Source organism: Amblyomma maculatum, chromosome 11 (genome assembly GCF_055883805.1).
Source record: "Amblyomma maculatum isolate TAMU_Amacu chromosome 11, ASM5588380v1, whole genome shotgun sequence".
In the NCBI taxonomy this organism is placed as follows: Eukaryota; Metazoa; Arthropoda; class Arachnida; order Ixodida; family Ixodidae; genus Amblyomma; species Amblyomma maculatum.
In genome coordinates, this window is record NC_139354.1 from 136,532,539 (window position 1) to 136,550,973 (window position 18,435).

Consider the following 18,435-nt stretch of genomic DNA (forward strand, 5'->3'; position numbering starts at 1 on the left):
TGAAATTAGTCCAAATTTAGATTCAAATTCAGCGATAGAGATTATAAGTGCACCCAATGATGCCGAAATGGTACCGATTACTAGATGATATGTTCGTTACGTATTAGTCTTACGATGCTTCCATAGACTGTCACAACCTTTTAATACCGCTTGGCTAACTTCAGGGCGTCTTGTTTATTATTTTACAGGTATTCTTGTGTACCCAAAGATTCTGGAAAGCAGAGCTGATGACAGTACTATACTCTTGCACGTTCCCAATGCTCTTACCTTAAGGCTAGAAAAGACATCTATTTTGGCTGAAGACTTCATCATCACTTCATCAGCAGACACTGACTCCGACCGAATGGTTGTAAGCTCACTTTCACTTCTACATGCTTATGTAAAGAGGCTTCCTGTTTGTGATTTGTAATTAACACTAATAAAAAGCAAATATTTCCTAAGTTCATTTTTCTTTCTTGCGACACTAAACAGAGTGAACTGCCACATTTTTCTGAATGTGTGCGAGACTGCGAACGCAACATTATCAGACGTGAGACTTCGTTTACTCCTGAGAAAATTCAGTGTATATGGCAAATTTTTTTCTTAGGTATTGATTTTTTGGGTTAAGCACTATCACGCTGTGGGAAACCGATGCACACCCTTAAAACAGCTATGACGATATCATACTAAACCAATGAAATTGTTTGCATTCTTGAAGGCCTTGGTCAATGGTGAATGATTCACAGAGCACAATATGAACACTTCAAAGACGTGACTTACTTATGCGCAGTACCTAAAAGCCATGTCTTTTACTTATTTTTCGAGATAATACGGTTACCGGGAAACACTTGACCAAAGTGATGTGCTCATAGACAAAGACGACGAGCGAGGAACGCGGAATATGAAAGTCCCAATAAATTTGAAGCAGGGGCCTCGTTGTGGAAATTTGATAATTTAGAAGATGTATTTTTTGTAAAGCCTTGTGTGGGGCATTTTTTTCCTCAGTTCCAAGCGAGTCACGACCTCGTGCCCACAGGAACCAGAATACAATAATATGCAGAATGTTGCCGCTTGATACTTTGCCTTCAAATGTTTATTCTATTTTCGCGAACTGTTGGAAGTTGCTGGCAGCAACCTCGCGGTCTATCTTTCTTCTCTCCAAGAAAAAGAGGGATGTTTCTCCTTCACTCATTTGCTTCTTGCCAACCGTTGCAGCTGGCAGGATGTAGCTGGCTGTTTTATGTACCAATCTCGCAGGCGGGTAACAGGTGGCAAGTCTGTGACACCATCGGGTTCCGTCGCAATGGGGTGAAAGCAGCTCCTAATGAGCGCAAGATTACCCATAATAAACAAGAAAAATGCCTTCAGTATGGCTCATTCATGCGTGTAACATGCTTCAGGGCGCTCGGCGTGGAGAACCTCTGGATTTACGCGGCATTACTGTGAAGCCGTCGCTCCGTCGACCGCCAAATTCCTCGTCTTTACCTATTATACTCTTTTTTTCTTTGGCACTATCAGCACGCCGGCAGAGCAAGTGGTGTTGAAAGGCGCACCAGTCGTCATACGCCTCCTATTTCTTTTCTGTTTTAGTTCACACAGCATTCATCACCATCGGTAAAGACCTCGAAGCCTGGTTCAATGCATAATTTTGTAGCACTCCACTAACTTATTATCGACCGCGCCCTTTCTTCTCATCTGGCTTGTATTCTGTCACGGGTCGTCTTCGGTTACAATTTCGCGCTTTCATACGTGATGCTCTTTTCTCCATGGCCGGTAAAATAGTAGGACGCCTGCAAACGAAAGAGAGGTGTCGAATTTCAGGTTTCCCTGTGGTTGTTTCTCTGCCATGGGGCAGAAGATACGGCAATACTTAGACATAGATATTAAGGCATTCTTCGGTGGTTGTTTTCTATCGCTCCATGGTGTCGTTCGTCTACAGGTTTTAAGCAGTTGTCCTTCATTGGCTTGTGTATCTACTGCGGCAGAGTGCTTGTTTAAACACGTTGTGGGCTGCTGAAATGACTATGACGAGCACTTCGGTGACACCACGTCTCAGTCAGTTACACTCTACGTATATTTTCGCCCCTTCTGTTGCTTTTCCGCTTAACAGCGTTCTGACATCGACGTACAGGTTTAGAAGTCAGTCACCACAATACATGTTTCTATTTCTTGAATTCAAGATTGCCTATTCAATGGGCTGATTTTCCTCGTAGGTGGTGCTTCGACTTCAGATGATCTGCTAGATTAGTCAGTGATGGCGTTCGTCGCAAGTCACGTCCGCATGCTTCTTACGTACGCAGCAACGTTTCCGGACGCTCGTGAACTGTAGCGGCTGTTTTAATACGCGATGTTTATAATACGGCCACTCAGTATTCCCTACGGCAAGGCCAATCCAGCATATAAAAATCGAAAGGCATATTTGATTTGCCAATATTTTACTGTGCCTAAAAGAGTTACAGATTATTATTTGAGATTTGCTTTGTACTGGGTATGTGCATGGCAGTACCATAAATATGCTAGACCATTTTGAGGCGTCTGCGTTTTTGTAAAACACAATCTACTAATCAAAATAAATCAAGTTGTAATTCTCGTCACCCCTTCAGAAATCGAAGACTGCAGGCGTCTTCCTTGTCGCAATAGTTAGCCGCCCATTGATCTTCCAGTTCAATATTTTTCTAATTTTTCAAGTACTTTGCGAAAACTAAATTAAGGAAAAAAGGTAATTTGTTTTCTTTTGGAGCATCACGGGCTGAGAATGAGCAGTGTGAAGGACCTGTGTGAGAAGCTGTGAGAGAAACTGAGGAAAGACGAAGAAGAAGAACAAAGTCACCTTTGGAGAAAAGAAGAAAGAAGAGAAGAACGTGGAGGTGGCTCGAGGAGCGCGAGCCACGAGGAGAAGAGAACAGGCGAGTAGCGGAGCTGGTCGGCTGTCCACGGAGCTCGGAGCGGTGCGTGTTCTGCCAGGCCTGACCCGGGGATTCAGACCTGGGGCCTGCTTGCTGCATCCTGTCCTAGTCCTGTTGCTGTCCCAGGTGATCGGACCAGGGAGTAATACAGTTTCAGCTCATTGCCGCTGCTGTAACGGCAGCTCTTCACCGGCACGAGCGTTCGGCGCCGTGCTGGACCCAGACACGTCAGGGAGACCTGACTCATCGGCCGTGGAACGGCAGCACAAGGCCTCATGCTTCCACTGGGCCCCGTCCGGTGACCTAGCCTTCCGCTGGGCTTGCTGAGGACTTTGTGACTACCTGAATTGCGACTACCCGGAACGTTTGCACCAGCTTCCCCTGCCCAACGAACTGGTGATTGTTGTCAATTTTTATGTTTAGTCTGTTATATTCTCGTATGTGCGCATATAAAATTATTCATCGCTAAAATGGTTGGTCTGGTGATGTATTTCGATTGGTGTCCTTGAATAAGCCACGGAGCAAGGTGACCAGTAGATCTGAAGAAAAGAACCTCGCAAGCCGCTTGCTATTTGTCACGAAATCGGCGCACATTTTTATTAAGCCGGCGCGGCGCCAAGCCCTCCCGCGCGGCGCCGCATCGAAATTTCGACATTCCAGAAACGTCTCCTTCCCCGCGCGTCATCTTCACCCTTTTCCTCATCACCCGGCGATGACGGTGATTGATCAGTCCTGAAAAATGCAAGCCGTGTCCAGCAGGTTCGAAGGCATGTGACCAATGACGACGCGCGGCTCAATGGGAGGAAAAGGGAACGCTTCAACAAGCGAAGCTATGTGTGTGCGCGCTAGCCTTGGCACGTCTTAGCACACAGACGCGGCCCGCCCTATTTAGGGAGGGCGCGGTGCTTTCGTCAGTCAGTCAGTGATTGCGGCGTGCTCGCAACTGCTTCAACTAGACTCCCGGGAATCACTCGCTACTGGCAAGCCCACGAACCTGCGAGGGAGCGGCGCTCGTCTTGCATGGCGGCCACATCGTGACTCTCGAGGCGTCGGACTGCAACAGTGCCCGGTGAACAATTTGGTGCTTGTTTATTTGAGTCTCTCGTGTATTGTTCTGTATTGTAAGCCTGTTTGTTATTGAATACCTCTGTAGGTGCATGCTTAGCGTTTGTTTTCTGTGAACCTCTCGTCTGTACACTTTAAGTGATCGTGTGTATTCCTCTGTATCGTCTCTTGCTGTGTATAAAGTGTGTTTTGTTTGTTCCTTCTGACTCCGACCCTTATCCTGGCTTGAACCGGCGAAAGCTGGCCACTCCTTCTGTCACTACATTCCGGTGAGCTTTCCATGCAGGTCGAGAGCATCTCCTTTGCAACTGGAGCAGCTACCCCCACTCGCTCTAAGGGTGTCTGGGAGTGTGCGCACAATTAAGAGCGCATCGTTAATCCTTCTAATTAATAACGGGTGACACCATTATCAATCCTTAATTACCGAATATACGTACATTAATGTGACTTGTTATCGCTTCATCGCCGCGACATATTTTAAAGAGCAGTAGTAGCTTTACTCCTATTCATAATAATGCCTAACAAGTTCCCTTGCCAATTTTCATTCGAATTTTTCAACAGTTTTATGGACAAGAGCTCGAAAAGAACTTGTACCATGACAGGCGCCATCAGTCCGCTCTTGCTGTTAAAACAATGGACGGGGATTTAGAAGTCGTAAGTATTTTTCAATGCAGTAACCCTTTGGAGCAAAAATAAAACGCTATAGTCAAAATATTTGTAGTTAACAAATGTCTTGCAAATTTCCGGCTAGAGTTGTAGAAGACCTGCGGCAGTTTCCTGGCTTAATAAATTTGAAACCCATTTTTAAAAAGCCAGGCATGTAATTTTAGGGAAGCGGTCCTCTCTTTTCCAATTTGTAAAGCTAAAGAATCATCCGTGTTCCGCCCCTTGTTATATACGTATAGCAGCACAAAGAGTATTTCACATACATAACCATGCAATAATTACACCGAGTTAGCTCTGTTGGAAACCTCATGACCACATTCATCATCTACCGGCTTATCAATGACCGCATGCATGCTGAAGTGGTAAACAGTTCCGATATGCCTCAATGAAAAAGAAAATTAAAGCCGTTATTTTTTTTTTCAGCGCGGCATACTTAACCACCAACTAAGTATTTCTCCAGTAGTTGGTTCCCAGCGTTTTCATGGATCTACCTTACACGAGGTTGTTAAAATTGACGAAAGAGGAGACTCTGGGTCCGAAGAATGTAAGCGAGTTATTTTTCTATTTTTTATTCATTCATTCATTCATTCATTCACCCATTCATTCATTCATTCATTCATTCATTCAATACTGCCAGCCACCTTTCAGCCTCCATGGCAGGAGCGGTTACAAGGAGCAAGAAGAATGTAATTTGTTACAAATAATTGTCGTACTATGACGGCAAAAAAAAAAACAAATAAATAAAAAAGCATCCCACAAAATTATGCACTGCACAATCAACACTCAATCAACAATGAGCAACACTTCAATTTAACACTTATTATCAAATTGGCTCATATTAAAAAGTAGGAAAAGATGCACTGCAATCACAAGTACGAAACAACGGCTGCTAAAAAGGATTCAAATGTTGCCAGGTCCACCGCCTCATTCGGTATCCCGTTCTGCTAAACAATAGAATTTCAAAAAAAAAGAAGCCTTGTGCGCGTTAGGGTGCCAAAATCGCATTTCTGTGTTTCGTCCGAGTAGGTCGTGCCGTGTTAAATTGCATGTATGTTTGGAAATCTAGTTTTAATTATTTGCTAAGGAGGAGGAGGAGGAAGATGAGGAGGAAAGGCGGGGAGGTTAACCAAATGTCTAATATACTTATGAAGCGATGCAATTTTCGCCGTGATTCGGCTGTGCAAAGGTCAGACAGTTTATAAACATGTGATACGCAGACCTACCTACCATAAAGTATGTAAATACAGAGTTACGCTTTTTTCACAACAAATTTTATGCGGTCAGTTTCAGTTTTATTGTATGGATTTGAAGCTACACCTGCGTCTTCAAGTTTAGTGTTCCTGTTGGAGTGTTTCAAGAGATGCCTGAGCAACCAGTTATTTTGATGCTCTAGGGACGATGTTTGTAACATGTGAGTTCTAGCTTAATTTGAAGTCGATAATTAAGCACAAATATTTGAACTGGTCAACTCAGGCAATTTGGTTATTATTGACATTCCACGCTAAGGGAAATGCGTGTTTTACGTGTTACATTCATTTCAGGGCATTTTGTGATTTTAGTCTTCTACACGTGGCTCCAGTCAGTAATAGCATTTAAGTACTTGTGTAGAGCGTCTTGATCCTCGTTGTCTCAATGCTGTGCAAGACATGTAGTCATATGCAAAAAAAAAAAAAAAGAACTGCATCTTGGAGAATCGATGGCTAGATTGTTCAGATAAATGAGAAGTAAAGGGGCCCAAAGGGCCGAGACTTGAGGAAATCCTGAAAATACTGGATTCTTTGCTTTCTGTATGTATTGATGGCGATTTGAACGCCAAGCCAAACTACAAGTTGGTTATTGTTTAAGACGGTCCTATGTTTTGTCACTGCATTTGGGTAGACACACGGGAGAGTTCTTTTTTGGAAGTCGAGGAAAGTTTCATGTATTTGGCCATCTTTGTCCAGCGTCACAAAACATTCATTCGTAATATGCAATAGCTGCGTTAATGTCAATAGGCCACGCTGGCAACCATGCTGACTGCTCGCGAAAATATCTTCCATTCGAAACATGAGCTGACTTGTTTAAAAAGAAGTGCTCAGTAACAATTCCGAAAGGGCAATAGAGAGAAATCGGCCTATATTTCATCACAGAATATTTATCACCAGATTTGTGAAGTAGTGCAACCTTCGCTATTTTCAGTCATTAGTATCTTCACGTTCTCTGAAGGTAATAAATAAATATTTCGCGTACCATTTAGCGTATCTCTAAAGGAAGCAGTTTGGAGGGTCATCCGGTCCCGATGACTTTTTTGTGTCGATCAGAAATAATGCTGAAACAATACATTCCTCTCTTATGATGAGATGAGGTATATCGCGATTATAGCTTTAAATTCGAAAACCTTATCTATCCTGCGCTAGAATACGCTTGAAAGTAGTATATAAAGCTGGCGCTATTATACATGTGTCCGCAACATCAGAGATGTTCAGAAAAAATTTGCTTACAGAATCATTCTTATCTGTTAGGTGGCTTTAGAACTTTTGGCTGTAGCCAGTAAGGAAACTGAACATTTTGATGTTGAAAAACATATATTTGAATAATCGAATCCATTTCCGCAACTCACCTGAAATAATCGGCAACTTCTACCTTCTACTTCTACCTTCTACCTTGATACCTTGATACCTTGACTTCTATTTGCGGGGCAAGCACTTGATAATAATTTATTGCGATGTCATAGCTGAATTGTTTCGCGTGTAAACCAAGGGTTAGAACTGTTAAGTTCACTTCCCTGACCTTAAGAGGGGCATACTTTGCTATACACTCATGGATCGTGTACTTGAAACGCAGGTATAGAATGTCAGCACTCAATGTACCGTCCGCAGCGATTTGTCAATCATGTCGTTGTTCTATTCAAGGATGTCTAAAATATTAGTGTCGTCAGTGTTACTGAAGTCACGGAACGTCATTTTTGCCCCTTGCGTTTCGTGCTGCCTGAGTTTTCTGGTAAATAATAGCTCGGCGGGATCTGATATTCCAGGTATAGCGTCAACTATGAAACCGAGCTGGCTAACCGGGACTGAAACAAACACGAGATCGAGACATGAACTTATGTACCGCGTGGTTCTCGCTGGGGTACCCACTGTCCGCTTGAGATTGTAGGAAAAGTCATTGTCAAAGTCCAAATGCTTACAAGAAGCCTGCATACGAGGTCCCAGTTTATTTTAGGCAAGTTAAAATCACCACCCATGATAATGTGAGCGTAAGGTTTGCTATGCTCGACCCGAAAGTCGTGAAGCAATCCCAGCATGGATACGTAAGCGTTCAGAGGACTGTATACGGTGCCTAGAAGGAGAGTGGAAACCCTGAGCACGAGCCAGGCTCTTTACTCATTCGTATTATAGAGAACTAATGTAACGTCTAAACATTTTTCTTTACTACAATTTCGATATCGCCTCCTTTTGAGCAGTGGTCTAGGCAAACAATTTCATTTGAGTCTAACATCGTTATCCGGAATGCTTTCATGAAGTCAAGTCCCAGTGAGAATAAAAACGTCTTGATGCTGCGTGTGAAGAAAGCTTTCAAATTCATCAGGGTTGCTTATGATACTTCGGGCGCTCACATTAGGCGAAGCAAATAAATCTGTCGAAGAGCTGCTCATTGGGTTTAAATGTACGGTTTTAGCATTCGGCAAAAATATGCTTTCACAATTGCAACAGCTGTGTCACTGTACAGCAAGGTGCACTCTTGTATTTCTTTCGACATCCGAACGGAACAGTTTTCCATTTACCTTACTTTCATCGAAATGAAAAATGAAAACCCTTGTCGCCTTCATCTTTGGGCTCTTTTGTTCTTCACAAACGTTTTTTGTCTTTGAATATGCAGCACACACGATGAGATATCTCCGGATATGATATTCTCCGAACTTTTAAGTTTATTACAGTTTTTAGACACTTTCGTCTTGTATCTGCCTCTGAGTTCCTTGAAGATAACCAGCTGGCATTCATCTGCCCAAGGGATTACAATTCTATGTGTGCGTTTAAGGGGTACGTCTGATATGTTTAACAGGTCTTGGAATATTTTCTTGCTAACTGTTTTTTCGAGGGACTGTTGCTCGTTTTTTGTGTATTCGTTTACAATAAATTCAGTTAGGTTGTTCCTTCTGATTCTCTTTTCCAGGCCATATATTTTCCGCATTAGATTGCTAACAAATCCTTGCAGCACATCAACATTCTTTGTATAGGCATTTCCAGTCACAGACAGGTCGTCCATCTTTTTTCTCATTGCAGAACAGTTTATTAGCATGTATCGTGTAGAATTGTCTTGGGCATTTCTTCAGTTGTTGGACCTGAGTTAGATTCTATGTCGCTACAAGAAGACAGCAAATCAGTAAAACAGCTGTACGCAGTCAGCAAACACCTACAGAGTGACCGCGGGCACTGCAGAAGCAAGAGACGTTGTTCCCACGATGCCTATATAACGAGTCTTGGTCTCGTACCTACACGAGAAACAGGAATGAATTCGTTAAACGCATGCCCTCAACGCTTCTGCCGTGCCCGTTGGCGGCCGCGAAACAGTCGGACAAGTATGCTCCCAAGGCGCTGACGTCGACGACGGTGGGCGATGCGCAGCAACCCAAACCGCAGCAAATATTGCTGGTTAAAAACACTGTACCTACTTCCAAGCGTCATTTTAGGACATGTTTTCAGAATCTAAAAATGACGTTTGAACAACAAGGCAGCTTCTTCAAATAATTTGTTGCGTTCTACCTACATGCTGACAGGCAGCATATTGGTAGGCAAGACTCGTGGACTGTATTACAATCTCAGCAGCTAATACCACGAAGCCACGGGCGCGTCATAACCATTGAATGATGATCCCTAACGTTGCACAGAACATGGTATAGACAGAAACAATAGGCTGAACGGGTAGGCTTCCGACTGGCCTTCAACTGCATCATCTCGGGAGCCCGTGTACGCGTCTACGCAGCTTAATGATACCGAGCATTAGTTTGTAGTCGTTTAAGTGGCCTTGATTTATTCCGAAAAGTAGATGACGAAATGTGCACCTCGTACACACAAGTACCTGCTCTCACAGACTAGAAGCTGACCCACATGGAGCGATTTTCCCGCGCCAAATCAAACCGCGCCAGATAATTTCTCCCGCGGCAGGACGAACAGCCACGCCTGTGCGCGACCACCGTGAGATGGCAGCACTTGCAGCACAGTGTAACGGCAAGCTAATGCTAGATTTCTGTGAGCGACACGATCTAGTTATAGTAAATAGAGAAACAAAATGTGAAGGTCAAATCACATGGGAATTCCGCAACAGGCAGACGACCATTGATTATTGTCTAATGTCACAGGAAATTTATAGCAAGGTCACAAAAATGGGAATAGACGAAGAAGGGGAGTGTAGTCTGGGAAGTGATCATAAACGTATTAGTCTGCAGATGGGGCCCTTGATGATAAGTGAAATGGAACTTAGACAAAACGTAAACGCAAAATTAAACGACGATCAAATAGCGCAGATAGCAGCAGACATAGAGGAAGCAATAGAGAAAAGCCCCATGGAAGACTGGAATTATGAACAGGTAGAACTACTCATAAGGAGGAAAATTCAGGAGGTTAAAGTAGCAAACCGCTGGAATGGAAAGAGGAAGCCACGGAGCTGGTAGAATAAGGAAATCAGGGAAGCTATTGAACAACGACGGGCTGCTTCAAGGGAACACCGAATGGCAAAGAAGGCGCAGGTATCGCAGGAGGAAATGGACCGAAAATGGGAATCATATCGACAAAATTAACTTCAAGTGCAGGCCCTCGCCCAAAGTAAAATAAGACAGTCTACCGATCGCTGGATGGCTGATATACATGATGCCTCTAGAGGCGGAGCAAGAAAATTCTAGAACCATATAAGCTGGCTAGGGAAGAAGAATCAAAGAAAGCAGGATCGGATTCAAGATAACGAGGGAAATTGTTTAAAGGGAGAAAACGCAGTGAACTACATTACATCGCTTATAACCGAGTCATTTAGGAGCGACGATAGGGTAATCTCCGCAAATCAGGAAGCAACACAAGGTAGCAGAGTACAAAGCAGCTTAGAACTGACCAATCTAAACTGGAAAAAGGCCGAAAAAAATTTTCCTAAAAACACATCTACAGGAATAGATGGAATTCCGATCAAGCTGATTAATGAACTCGGTCCAAAAAGTAAGGAAACGTTGTTAAAAGCTCTAGAAACAGTCATAACGAATAAGCAAATTCCGGACAGCTGGCGGCAGAGTAAAATGAATTTGATTTATAAAGGGAAAGGAGATAGGATGCACATAAAATCCTACAGGCCGATTACCCTAACATCTGTTATGCACAGGTTAGCCATGCAGGCAGTGAAATTAAAGGTGCAAGCATGGGTTGAAAGTAACAAGATACTCGGAGAACTTCAGAACGGCTTTAGAAATGGTAGGCGCTTAGATGATAGCCTGTTCGTGCTTACCCAATGCATCGAAATATCTAGAGTGGAAAATAGACCTTTGTATTTGGCCTTCCTGGACATAAACGGGGCGTACGACAACGTAAGCAGGGAACTCCTGTGGAACATATTAAAAGAAGAAGGTATCGGTTATGAGATAATAGAGTTCCTACCGGGATAACAAAGTAGAAATTACGTGGGAAGGGATTAGAAGTACGGAGGATGTCAAAGTATGCAAAGGATTAAGACAAGGCTGTCCTCTATCACCGGTGCTGTTCATGCTTTATATGATAAACCTGGAACGGAGGATACAAGATAGTAACCTAGGTTTTAACCTGTCATATAGATTATAGGTGGAAAGGCGGTAGAGCAGCGCCTCCCTGGTTTGATGTATGCAGACGATATTGTGCCGCTAGCTGAGAGTCTGGAAGAATTGCAAACTCTAGTTAAGTATTGCGGAGACGAAGGGGACGCACTAGGCTTCAGTTTGAGCGCAGTTAGGTCGGGCCTGATGATTTTCAACGGCTCAACCAATCAAGGTCTTAAAATACAAAGCCTTGAAATACCTAGAGTAGCAGAATATAAATATCTGGGGGTATGGGTAAACGAAGGATTGGCATACATTGGAAAGCATGAGCAATCACTTAAGGCCAAAGGGTGCAGGAATGCCGGGATAATGAAGCATAAGGCATTGTGGGGATACAATAGGTATGAGGTTTTGAGGGGTATTTGGAAAGGAATTATGGTGCCCGAACTTACTTTCGGAAATACGGTTTTATGCCTAAAATCAGAGGTACAGTCGACATTAGAAACAAATCAGAGATCCGTTGGACGATTAGCACTAGGTGCCCACGGCAAAACTACAAATGAGGCGGTACAGGGAGATATGGGCTGGGCATCTTTCGAAGTACGGGAAGCTCAGAGTAAAATATTATATGAGGAACGCCTGAGGAAACTGGACAGTAACAGAAGGGCAGCTAAAGTATTTAAATACCTGTACCTAAAAAGCGTTGACTCACAATGGAGGAAAAGAACTAGGAATATAACTAGTAAGTATGCTAGTAACAAGGACGAAGAAATAAAGAGCATTAAGCAGCAGGTGAAAAACACAGAAGGTAAAAATTGGATAAATTCGACGGAAAAGAAACAGAGTGTGGAATTATACCGAAAGTGGAAAATGCAGATCAGGAAGGAAGATTTCTTTGATAACTCAAGAGGCAGTGCCCTACTTTTTGAAGCTAGATCAGGGTGCCTTAAAACACGCAGCTACAAAAAGAAATTTAACAATGGAGATGACGCGTGTACTGTATGTGGAAACTCCAGTGAAACAATTGACCATACTATACTCGAATGTAATGGTATCCATCCGGAAGTTGGTACGGGCGCAATCACTGTTCCTGAAGCTCTGGGCTTTAGAGATAACAGTGGCCGGGTGAATAAACCGGCGGTGGAAACTAGCAAAAAACGACTGGAAGATTGGTGGCTTAAAAGCAGAGAAGTGACATAATGTTAGTAATGTAGGAACAAAATTTAATAAATAGAATGGTGGTTTAGTTAACCATTCTAAATCAATAATTAAGATATAGGGAGAAAAATGAGCATGATAGCTACTGCTACCACCCCGTTTCAAACGGGACGCTCCTATATTCCATCCATCCATCCATCCATCCATGCTATTTTGCCTATTGGACAGTGCCTGTTTTATGTTTTCTTTTCTCTGTGACTCCTCTTTTTCTCCTTCGTTGTCGTGTTTTATATATATATATATATATATATATATATATATATATATATATATATATATATATATATATATATATATATATATATATATATATATATATATATAAACTTGAAGACACGGTGAAAAGAACACTTTAAATTCGACGTTTCGGCCGGGGTCCGGCCTTTGTCAAGGAATGTAGAAAGAAGCTGTCACTTCCCATTTCTTATACACATGCACAATCGAAGAACACGTGACCAGCCACTGTCAACAAATAAACACCAAAATATCAAAAACAAGATTTCACACGCGTGATGTAATGGCGGTGCAAGGTATATAGACCGAATGACACGTGTTGTTCTAAGGTCATGCATCTTAATATGTTGCACAAAGAAAAGAAGATATGTCACTAAAGAGATTGTTGTCACTATCAGGGCACAAAACAAAATATCGCGAGGTTATAATGGGTGGAGTACATGTCACATTTAATCCTGCAATATTCAGTAGGGGGAGGGGGGGGGGGGGGGAGATTGATCAACTGAAATATCATTCTCATTGGTAGGCGACAGTAGCAGATAACACGTCAGTAGAATTTAACAGTGAAATATAACTATGATTTAGCGCGGTACACACACAAAAAAAAAGTAAACAGTCACTCAAATCGCGGCATGGTGACAAAACTCGATTTTCTGCTCAATGCTATGGGGACCAAAAGAAGCAGTTAAAGTTAACTGTTCGTAACAGTGTTGATAACAAAAGGAATCGTGGGCAAGGTTATTGGATAAGTTATAATGATCAGTGCATGTTACGGCGGGAAGCAATATGATCGTGAGAAACTGGCAAACATGAAAACGATCAGTGCAAGTAAAGCATGACATACTGTGAGGGGCTTTGGGCTGTGACCGTAAAAGCGCAAGCGAAGAGGCAAACAGTGCAAAATGGGGCCAATGTCGATTAAACATAATATCTTTTAAGAAGCTGCTAATATTGCTACCATTTAGTTAAAATGCTACGACGAGAGACAAATTAGCTTGCCAATGCTTTCATTCAGACCACAAGAAACTGTGTTAAACTTATGTATTAAAAATGATTCGCGAACTTCGCGTTCATGGTGGATTCTGAAACCTGATTCCAGTAAAGTTACTTGCATTTTTTCAAAGGGGTGCTTGGTAATGTTTACATGCTTAGAGATAGGAAGGTTAGCCAGTGTATTACAATGAGCTTTATGATTATTAAATCGGTATCTGAAGGGTGTTTCGGTTTGGCCAATGTACTGAAGTTTGCAGATAGAACATTCAAGCATGTAAATCGCGTTGTCCGTATCACATAAGTTGCCTCGAATCTTTACATTAAAGTTCGTTGCAGTGCTGAAAGCTTTCACTGATGTAGTCATTTGTGCACAAACTTTGCAGCGTGACTTGTTGCAAGGATTGCAGCCGATTGGTGCAGTGGGGCTAGTTTTAGACGAAGTTAAAATATCACTGAGGTTCTTGTTACGGCGATAGACAACACGAGGGCTTGCTGATAGATTTCTTTTAGACGATCACTTTGCATGAGAATACTATGGTGTTTCTATAATATGTCTGCAACGTTGGGGACCGAAGCTGAATGCGTTAGCACGAGATTGATTCGTGATTGGTCGGATGGTTCCTTTTCCGCTTTGAGGAGTGCTTTGCGATCAAGAAGGCTTGCTCATTCCACTGCATCATTTATTAGGTGCTCTGGATATTTGCGTTCCATTAGGGTGTTACGAAGGTTGGCACAGTGAAATTCAAGGTCGCGATCGTCTGAACATATCCGTTTAAAGCGGACGGCTTGTCCATATGGGATGCTAGTCTTAAAGTATTTAAGGTGGCTGCTGTCGAAGTGCAGGTACTGAGGTCTGTCACTGGGTTTCTGGTATAGATCAGTGATTAGTTTGCCATTCTTTATTCATACTGTCACGTCTAGAAAAGCAGTAGTGGGTCGAGAATAAGAATGAGAAAAGTTAATGGCCTCATGCACATTATTAAAACTAGGGATGAATGATAGAAGTTCTGCCTCACCATGTTGCCAAATAAAAAAAATGTCGTCTATGAATTTCTTGTAGTGAAAAGGCTTTAGCGGGTAGTCTTCGAGAAAGCGGTCTTCTAATAAGCCCATGAATATGTTGGCGTAGTTGGGACCAATACGTGTACCCAACGATGTTCCGTTAATTTGGACATAATGTCTGCCATCAAATTCAAAGTTGTTAAGTTCAAGTATCAATTTAAGAAGGATAGCCAATATAGAACCGTCAATGTTACTGCACAAGGTTCGATCTTCAAAAGCCTTTACAACAGACCGGATACCATCGAAGTGGGGAATATTGGTATAAAGTGACGCAACATCCAGTGTTACGAGCAAGACGCCTTGAGGGATGGTGATATCAGCTATATCGGCTAGGAAATCAGTTGTATCCTTTATGTAGGACTGGAATGTGGCTGGAATCTTATTGATTAGAGTGTCAACATAGCGTGACAGGTTTTCCGTTACGGTTCCTATACCGGAAATGATGGGTCGTTCAGAGTTGCTAGGTTTATGAATTTTGGGCAATAAATAAAATCGGCCTGGTACAGGGCTGAGGGGAATTATTGACTTTGCAGTGCTTTTGTCAATTGTTCCACTCAAGCTAAGACTGGATAAGGTTCCTTCCAAGACAGTTTTAAACTCCTCAGTCGGATCGCTTTCTAGCAGGCAGTAAAAGGAACCATCCGCCAGTTGCCTTTCGGCTTCCGCGATGTAGTCACTTCTGTTCATGACTACGATGGCACCATCTTTGTCACCGGGCTTTATGACAATATCAGTTTGTGACGCGAGTCGTTTTATTGATGCGGTTTCTTTCCCAGAAAGGTTACGACAAAATTTCATTTGGGTATTGTAAGCTTTCAGCACATCATTTTGGACTGCCTTAATATAAATGTCGAGGCAGTTTTCTCTTTGAGTCGGGGGAGTCCAGTGATTTTGAGAGGACAATTTACCATCTTGTACGGGATCTTGTGGCCGGCCATGGAAGTACTCCTTAAGTCTCATATTGCGAGCAAAATTTTCCAAGTCTTTTAACAATTGAAACTCATTGAACCCACCTGATGCAGGGCAAAAATTTAGGCCGTGCGCCAGGGCACTCTCGTCGTCATTAGTCAGGGTGAAGTTTGAAAGGTTTACAATTGAGGTTTGAACCTGAGATGGCAGTGGTAACGGAGGCTGGGACTGCGCGGGCCGGGAGATTTTGTCGCGCAAAAGCTTTTTGGATTTCACGCAGTTAATCTCTTCCCATTTTTTCTTTTTGTACGCGTTAAGAGCAGCAAGTTCTTCGCAAGAGAGGTTAAGATGATTAAGCAGTTGTTTTTCTCCATTAGCTAATAAATTTAGGGTAGATTGATGGTGATCCAAAATAATGCGCGTAAATTCCAAAGCAGCCGTAGCCCATATCCTGTCCCATTTTGCACTGTTTCGCTTAGACAGTTTGGATGTTGCTGGTTTTACATTAACGCGGAGACCACGCGGGGCAGTGGAGCATGCTAGATAAGCCTTTAAAGTCATAACATGCAGTTCTGCACGAATGCGTTTTTCTACTATTTTTCTAACGCGTAGAAATTCGTTGGAGTGTTTGAGGCTAGGCTTTTTCTTAGGAACTGAGTTTTTAAGTCATAAGGGTTTTCTTACAGTGTTCGGGCGTTTCTTTCGAAGGTTGTGCTGGCGTTCCTCGGTCGAGGCATGGTTAGCTAAAGACGGAGCAGACGTAGCATGGGCTTTGCAAAAGTTCGACTTAGAAGTGGAAGTTCCGGAGCCTCGAGCCCTATAAACACGACTGTTTAAAAACTGAGTATTGCACTTCTGAGGGCAAAGATCTCGAAAGTCGGAAACAGTGGGGCAATGAAGGCTGGAGCTCTGGGCGTTGGAAGCTGAAGAGTCGGCATCATGAGGACCTCTAGATGATACGCTGGGAGCGGGAAGGGCTCCTTCAGTGGGAGCGTCAGAATCAGCAGCATCGAGACCAGGCGAGACTGGAGCAGATTTGGTGTGAGTGAAAATGTCGGTAGCGGAAGAGCCAGGGGTCAGAGCGTCGGGAATAGCGTTAGCGGGAGCCGCAGCGACAGAAGTGCCGGAAGCAGAAGCGTCAGCAGCAGGCGCGTCGACGGGGGCAGCCTCGTCGGGGACAGCTGCGTCAGGAACAGCAGTGTCAGCAGTATTTGCAGCAAGGACACCATCAGGACAGACGCCGGTAGTAATAACGTTGGCGGCACTAGGGCTTGAAGTAATGGCAACAGTTTTGTCTAGATCAGTGATTAGTTTGCCATTCTTTATTGATACTGTCACGTCTAGAAAAGCAATAGTGGTTCGAGAATAAGAATGAGAAAAGTTTATGGCCTCATGCACATTATTAAAACTAGAGATGAATGATAGAAGTTCTGCTTCACCATGTTGCCAAATAAAAAAAATGTCGTCTATGAATCTCTCGTAGTAAAAAGGCTTTAGCGGGTAGTCTTCGAGAAAGCGGTCTTCTAATAAGCCCATGAATATGTTGGCGTAGTTGGGACCAATACGTGTACCCATCGATGTTCAGTTAATCTGGACATAATGTCTGCCATCAAATTCAAAGTTGTTAAGTTCAAGTATCAATTTAAGAATGATAGCCAATGTAGAACCGTCAATGTTACTGCACAAGGTTCGATCTTCAAAAGCCTTTACAACTGACCGGATACCATCGGAGTGGGGAATATTGGTATAAAGTGACGCAACATCCAGTGTTACGAGCAAGACGCCTTGAGGGATGGTGATATCAGCTTATATCGGCTAGAAAATCAGTTGTATCCTTTATGTAGGACTGGAATGTGGCTGGAATCTTATTGATTAAAGTTGTAAACATAGGGTGGCAGGTTTTCCGTTACAGTTCCTACACCGGAAACGATGGGTCGTCCAGGGTTGTTATGTTTATGAATTTTGGGCAATAAATAAAATCGGTCTGGTACAGGGCTGAGGGGAATTATTGACTTTGCAGTGCTTTTGTCAATTGTTCCACTCAAGCTAAGACTGGATAAGGTTTCTTCCAAGACAGTTTTAAACTCCTCAGTCGGATCGCTTTCTAGCAGGCGGTAAAAGGAACCATCCGCCAGTTGCCTTTCGGCTTCCGCGATGTAGTCACTTCTGTTCATGACTACGATGGCACCGCCTTTGTCAGCGGGATTTATAACAATATCAGTTTGTGACGCGAGTCATTTTATTGATGCGGTTTCTTTTCCAGAAAGGTTACTCGATCGCGACTTTGAATTTCACTGTGCCATTCTTCGTAACATCCTAATGGAACGCAAATATCCAGAGCGCCTAATAAGTGATGCAGTGGAACGAGCAAGCCTTCTTGATCGCAAAGCACTCCTCAATGCAGAAAAGGAACCATCCGGCCAATCCCGAATCAATCTCGTGCTAACGCATTCAGCTTCGGTCCCCAACGTTGCAGGCATATTAAAGAAACACCATAATGTTCTCATGCAAAGTGATAGTGATGTTATGTTCGTTGTTCGGCAGGTACAGAAGCAGACGACGAGAACAGTAGACGATGATCTGATGATGGTCAGGAGGAGATATATATTTACAGATGAAAAATATTATTTACATTGGCAAACAGTTACAGTAACA

The 18,435-nt window shown here is 43.0% G+C and overlaps 1 protein-coding gene across 2 annotated transcripts in view; it reads left to right on the forward strand.

The window, feature by feature from the left end:
- Window positions 1–18,435, forward strand: part of LOC146175044 (venom metalloproteinase BumaMPs1-like) — a 144,754-nt gene that overhangs the window by 18,452 nt on the left and 107,867 nt on the right. For both annotated transcript variants that reach the window (XM_084583447.1, XM_084583446.1), the window contains exons 2-4: window positions 189–349; window positions 4,512–4,604; window positions 5,040–5,160. In XM_084583447.1, coding sequence (XP_084439573.1) covers window positions 189–349; window positions 4,512–4,604; window positions 5,040–5,160 — 375 coding nt within the window. The remainder of the gene's footprint in view (window positions 1–188; window positions 350–4,511; window positions 4,605–5,039; window positions 5,161–18,435) is intronic.